The 7252-nt window shown below is 35.4% G+C and overlaps 1 protein-coding gene across 2 annotated transcripts in view; it reads left to right on the forward strand.

The window, feature by feature from the left end:
* Window positions 1-7252, forward strand: part of CSMD3 (CUB and Sushi multiple domains 3) — an 803119-nt gene that overhangs the window by 290650 nt on the left and 505217 nt on the right. The window contains exon 7 of one of the 2 annotated variants that reach the window (XM_009321682.1): window positions 5081-5389. The exons of the other annotated variant lie outside the window; for it this stretch is intronic. Within the exon in view, the coding sequence (XP_009319957.1) occupies window positions 5081-5389 (309 nt within the window). The remainder of the gene's footprint in view (window positions 1-5080; window positions 5390-7252) is intronic. 2 annotated transcript variants of the gene reach the window in all.

The following is a 7252-nucleotide window of genomic DNA, read 5'->3' on the forward strand; positions in this document are numbered from 1 at the left end:
GAAGAGGCCAAAGCCTGCTCTCCTGAAGTCCAGGGTAGTGAGCTTGCTGTGCGCCCTCCTCGGTGCCCTAAGGATCTTGAACTCCACCATTGCGTGGTCACTGCAGCCCAAGCTGCCCTTGAGCTTCACATTCCCCACCAGCCTCTCCTTGTTGGTGAGGACAAGGTCCAGCATAGCACCTCTCCTCGTTGGCTCCTCTGCCACTTGGAGAAGGAAGTTATCATCGATGCATTCCAGGAACTTCCCGGATTGCTTGTGCCCTGCCGTGTTGTCCCTCCAACGGATGTCGGGGTGGTTGAAATCCCCCATGAGGACTAGGGCTTGTGAGCATGAGGCTGCTCCTATCTGTCTATAGGGGGCCTCATCTGCTCAGTCTTCCTGGTCAGGTGGCCTGTAGCAGACCCCCACCGTAATGTCACCTGTCCCTGCCTTCCCTTTAATCCTGACCCATAAGCTCTTGGTCGACTCCTCATGCATCCCCAAGCGGAGCTCCATGCACTCCAGCTGGTCTTTGCCATAGAGGGCAACACCCCCTCCTCGTCTCCCCTGCCTGTCCTTCCTAAAGAGTCTGTATTCCTCCATTCCAACACTCCAGTCACAGAAGCCATCCCACCATGCCTTCGTGATGCCAGTAAGGTCATAGCCCTGCAGGCGTGCACACATCTCTAACTCCTCCTGTTTATTCCCCATGCTATGTGCGTTTGCATAGAGGCATGTAAGTTGCCTCTATGAATATAAAAATAATTTTTAATATATATATAATATATTATTTATAATATATATAAAATAAGAATATATTGCCATAAAAATATCTGTTTGAATACTGCTAAAACAATTCTCAGTCATGTCTTGTAAGAAAGGATGGCAATTAAATATTGGTAGTTAATTATGTTAATTGTATGGAAAAAAAACAATCTTAAATCATGTGTTGACTAATGCATGTTGACTAATCACTGATACTTTAGCTTGTGGAAGCTTGAATTGGAAAAGAAAAACAATTCTGGTTTAATAGGATACAACAGCCACAGCTGAAATCTACATCTTAGTCTGGGATTGAACAGAACATGTTAACATAGCATAGAGCACAAGCTTCCAAAATGAGCATAAAACTCAGGTTGTCTTGTCTGAAAATTAATTGATTTTGGTTAAGAAAACAACTTATTTCTAAAGTGTATGGAGATTCAAATTAAGATGTATAACAAGAACTGCATTTGTCTAATTCTGCTTTCCAACACATATGAACTACTCTGACTACTTTTTTTCCAGCCTACATTTTCTAAAAGTGGTTAAATTTTAATTTAGTATTGGCACATACAACTTACATGAATAAATTTTAAATATCTATACTGATTGGAGAGGGAAGATACATTGTTCTAGCACTCCTTACTTTTTAAGGGAAGCTTTCCCAAGTCATAGTCTTCTAAAAGGGAAGAAAACAAATATTATTTTCAATAAAAGCATTTTCACTGTATTAGACACCACTTTCTGCCTCAGTTTTTTTGCTGGTGAATGCCTCTGCAGGTTGGGCAAAGGTATTCATTATCTCCTTAGATTATCTTTTTTCCTTCAGAGATTACTTGTAAATAGTTAGTCCATTAGATTAAATTAAATGCAACTTCCACTATGAGTTTATCTGGGGTAAACTTCCTTCGCTATCATGTTTACAACAGGAACCCTGTGTATACTTGTAGCATATTGCATATGCAAAGTGTGTGCATCTAGCACAGATTCATAATCTATTTTTGGAGCTTTGTCTCAGGCAAATGTCAAAGGCTCTTGGCTCTTTCATTTACTAAAAATGATGCTGGAATCAGGAGCAACCTCCAGTCCTATATAAATAGAAAGGCTTATGGGTCTTCCATATGTTTGCATTATCCAAAGTTTTAGCAGTTACAACACTTTTGAGTAGTGGTTCATTCTTTCTGAACTGAATTGCTCTGTAGATCATCAGCTTGATCTCCTTCCGCTTCTGCATAGTTGTGAATTGCTATGTGTAAATACAACTTCAAATCTTTCCTCGCCTAAGCAGTCTAATTTGACACATGAAAGGTCCTCAGTTTTACTGATTTTAATCTGTTCTCCATCCACAGGGACTCACTTAGAGAAGGGGAGGGGTTGTCCAGTCTAGTAGGTCTCAGACTGCTTTAGTCTGGGCTGGTCAGGTTCCCTTTCTTTGTCAACCCATGCCCTGAGCAATGATTAATCTTTCTTGCCTCCACATCCTTATTGTTTCCTCCCATGGTGCAGCCTGGCAGTTCCTCAAGCATCAAATTTTCTCAGTTGCTGATTGTGAATTCAAAGTGATGACCTACCTCTGAGTTGACTTCAGCTGACTGAAAATTGTTGGTTTAAACTTTATTCAAAAAGCAGAAATCAGTCTTCCTTTCTTCCTTCTTCTATAATTTTTAATTGTGATTTTTTTAAATTATTATTTTTATTTTTTTTTAACCAGAATATTAAGGGAAAATAATATGTCTGTGTGGAGTTTGGATCATTTAGGAAATTACAATTTTTAAAATAGTCTCTTTGACAAACTGAAATGTCAGATTTGACTGCAGATGACTGAAGTGGAGAGTATGTTACATTGCCCATACAACATAGGTGTTTCAATTGGTCTAAACCTGTTTTCATAAAATACTAAGACACCAAAGTTCATGCTTTTACAGAATACAAATTATATTTAGGCAAACATTAATGCATCTATTCTATGCAGTAGCTGATACTTACCAGATCGTTTATACCTAACATTTATTTTGTCTTAAAATCTTCCATGTAAATCACACCACGCTGTTTACCTTTTACTGATCTTCTGCATGAGTTTTCTGCAGTGTAAGTGGATGTGGAAGTCTAACAAGTTAGGTGTTTTGCTTGAAAGTTGCCTGTGTATCAAAGTAGTACATTACTTTTCAATGTATAAGCTTTGAAGCTTTAAGTAAGCATAATTTTTCTTGTTTTTTTCTTTTGAAATGAACTTTGTCTAAACTTTTCATTCAAAGTGCTGTGCATCTTTAAAGCACTAGGATAAAACATGTCATTTGACTGAGATTCTGAATATAATTTTGCTTTGAGCTTGATATTGGGAGCAGGTGACTGCCTGTTCTTGTACATTTGCTTGCATGGTAAAGATGCATCCACATAGATTTTGCTTTAATAGTAGTGGTTATGTAACATGCAATGTTTTCTTTGTTTTAATCAACATTGTCCTGTTCCAAAATATCTCTCGACCATGCACTTGTATTTTCTGTGTTTTAAGCTTGATACCAGTCTGTCAAAATTTATTGTATCCTGAATCATAACTAGTCTAGTCTTTTGATATTATTCATTGTTGTGACAATTTTCTTCTTTTATTCTAAAATAATGAATGAAACATGTCTAGGTCTATTTTAGTTACTTATACCGCTGTCATCATACGACAGTAAGTAGTTTTTGGTTCGATCTCTGATACATAAACGAGTCTTACCTGGTGCTTTTAAGATTGTTTAGTTTTGCAGGGGGAACCACCACTGTATGATTTAGAAGTGCTGTACTGCAGAACAGATATTAAGACATTAAACCTCAGATAGCAAAAATAATATGTACCTACAGCAGCCTTATTAGTTGTCTGCATAATGCTTAAGTATTCTTTTATGGTAGTATTTTTTTAATAGTATAGCAAAATAGAACATTTTCAGCCTAAAATTTCTGCAGCAAACAAAAGAGACTTTGTTAGCAAGACTGAGTATTTTTTTGCATTAGGATCTGTTCTATTTATTTATACAGTACATTTGATAATTCTGTCAAGAGATTTGCTATACCTTGTGCATGAAAGGTGCTATATACTGTTCAGTTCTTCTGGGAGTCTTATTTCCATTTTCTAGTGTATAGGTTCTTCTAACAGTGTAAAAACTCTGGTTTGTTTCCATCCTGTCATCACCCACTACACATAAAGGACAAGTCTCAAAGTCTGTGTGACAGGACAGCTCAGAAGTAAAAGAAGTGTGGAATATTATTGTTTGAATGACTGTTCAAGAGCCCCTTAATCATTACCATGGAATAAAAAAGCCATGTTTTAAAGATACTAGTATAACATAGTACATTTCATGCTACATCAACTTTGTTTATGCTAATGTGTTATTATGAATTTTATTATGCATTGCCCAGTCATTTATTTGTTCCAGTCAATATTGTTCCAGTCAGGAGTTTCTACTGTGTTAGATGTTCTAAATGCTCACAGGTGAGAGACTTGGCCTCCAAACATTTGTGGCCAAATCTGGGGAATGGGGAAGGATGAAAAGGTTAATAAAATATTAAAAATTCCCACATGGGTTATACGTTTTAGCTACTAAACAAGTTAGAAGTGTTAATATTTTCACAAGCAGTGCATGGACAAATTTTTAACTCATCAAACATTTTGTAGGTGGGTTTTTTGAGTAAAATAATCTGGCCTATTACAGGAATCAGAGAACAAAAAGAGAACTACAGATGCAGCCTTTGTCCAATATCAAGTATAGATAATTATGCTTACATGTTTTGTTTAAATGTGTACCTTTTACTATCCATCTACCCTTGGCCTTGTATCAAGTCTAAATGAGCTTTTAGACCCCTGTCAAGCTTTGATGAAAAGAATCAAATGTATGAACATATTTGGCAGCCTTATTAGTGGTTGGAGTACGGAAGCTTCACCTACTACCTAGGTTACTATGTAATGCTGCTGTATCACTCCTCGATAGGGCAGTTATCACTTTTCTACATGTGGGATCCCTTTTAATGATATAGCTGTATATTTTGCTCTAGCCATGCTGATTTCAGGATTGAATTTGCAGGGGTGGAAATTATGTGCTGTCATTCTGACTGGTACAAAAGTTTATAAGTTTTTGAGGACATTTCATATGAAACGTGTAATATCACTATAATTACAAAATGTTCACTAGCATTAAAAAATGTTCTGATTACTTCAAATTTTTAAATAAAACATATCGACTTTCCTCTTTTCATGTCAGTTGTCTTTACTATGTTAAACAGATCTCAATTTCTTAGGTTGATCAGGAAAACTCAATTCAAAAGAAAAAGTTAGCATCCAGTGCTACTGTGTGTCCCACAGGTTCTTCCACTTTGATCAAAACTGCCTCCACTGGTGAGTTAGAGGAGCATATTGCGGCCACTACTGGTGTTATTACTGTTGCTAGCACATCTGCTGATGTTGCTGTATCCAATGCAGTGACCACCTATAGACAACCTTCTGAAGAGCAACAAGTGCAAGCTATGAATATAAGAAAATCAATTCTGGAGTCGGCCACTTCCAAGGAAGCACTCTCCCTTCATCAAGCAAATTTACAAAGCACAAGAAGACGACCAAGAAATGCTGAGCAGATAGAAAGAACTAAAGAACTTGCAGTTGTTACTTATAGAGGTATTGGATATTATTTTACTTGTGCCCATCTAGTTAAGGAAAAATATTTTGTATAAATTAAAAGTGAAAGGTCAGGTATCCATTCAGGAAATGTAATTGAACCAAATGGGGAAAGGATTAAATCTGCTTAAAACTGAGTTCTAGTGGGGCAGCCAGGTGAAAAAATGAAATTTATTATAATATTGTCATAGTTATTTAAATTAATTTGATTTATAAAAAGACAAAAGGAAAAGATAAGGAATTTTCTTTTGATGCCACTTTATAGCTTATATCATTATATTTCACTATCAAGGCTAATGTAAGTGAGATCTGATGAAAGTTTAGGGAATTGAGATTAAAATATCAATCTATTCTGCATATGTGTTTAGACATAAACTATAGCATAAAAAATGTACTTTATAAATAGCTGCTTTGTTCTAAACTAATCGGTGATGCAGTTGTAATAATCTCACTTCTGCTTAAATCTTCAGCAAAATTTTTGCTTTTTAAAACATCTGTACATTTTTATTCTATCAAACATGAAATCAATGAATGAAGCAAAGTTCAGAACACTAGGAAAGTCAGTTGCAAGTATTAAAGTAGTAAAGCTAAAGATTTGATATATTCCTATATTCAGATGATTTAATCCACATGGTAAAGTACTAATAAGGAACAACATTTGGAGTATAAACAAAGCATTATCTATTGTGTTAAAAGATAAATTACAATATCTGAAACATGAGGCTGAGAAACAGCAGTGCTGGAATGTCTTGATTTAACCAGCATAGACATTCAGAAACAAATTGCATGTGGTATGTTTTTACATATACACAAGTTAAGAGAACAAGCAGCTTAATTTTGCAGGTTAATGTTGTTGAATACTATTTATTATATATTTTTAATTTTTATTGTGTGCTAATCCATTGTTTCATGTTAATCTATTGTGCATGAAGAATTTATAAACACATATATGGAGGAGGAACATCTTTTATAGCACAAGCAATTTGTAGAAGTCTCATTATATGGTTGATATTTTGTAAAGACAACTTTAGATTGGAATGTGATGTCCTACTGGATCAGATAGACACCTAATATAAGTTACTGTAGCTTCATTTACTAACACTTATTGAAACAGCAGAGCTGCAGTTCTACACAATTCTAAAACATGTAATTTAAGTAGGATAACTGAAAAACAAGCACTGTATTTGGTTTGCGTATGAAACAAATCATTAAACAGCTATTTATGTTTCATTTTTATTAATTTCAGTACAAATCTGAAGTATTTTTGTGGTTATCAACTGGTATAAATTAATAGAATTTGATTTGTACTGGTTCTGTGGCTATGCATTCACTTCAGAACATCTTTGGTCAAGTTAAAAAAAGCAGGCTTATTTTTGGTTATGAGGGAGTATCTGAGGGCCTGTAATAATCTCTTCTAATTTAAAGATGTAAGAGTGTACTAATTTGGCAGTTAAATTTGGCAGTAATTGTGATATACATACAGTTTCTTCCATCTCCTGTTTGTAGTCATTACACTACAATGTCCTCTCCACTGTTTTCTCACTGTCCTTTTCAGACTTATCCTTTAATATAAGGTATACGTAAGGCACATACTTCTGAATTACTTTGTTATATTAAAGTGCTAAACCTTACATTATGAAAAAAAAAAGAAAAAGTTAGAGACCAAGATACTGCTAAAATAATGTTATCGTGCTTATTTCATAGAATCATGGAATCATAGAATCATTAAGGTTGGAAAAGACCTATAAGATCATCGAGTCCAATTGTCAACCCAACACCACCATGTCCACTAAACCATGTCCCTAAGCACCTCATCTACACGTCTTTTAAATACTTCCAGGGATGGTGACTCAACCACTTCCC

This window comes from Pygoscelis adeliae, unplaced genomic scaffold (assembly GCF_000699105.1).
Source record: "Pygoscelis adeliae isolate BGI_AS28 unplaced genomic scaffold, ASM69910v1 Scaffold111, whole genome shotgun sequence".
Lineage (NCBI taxonomy): Eukaryota > Metazoa > Chordata > Aves > Sphenisciformes > Spheniscidae > Pygoscelis > Pygoscelis adeliae.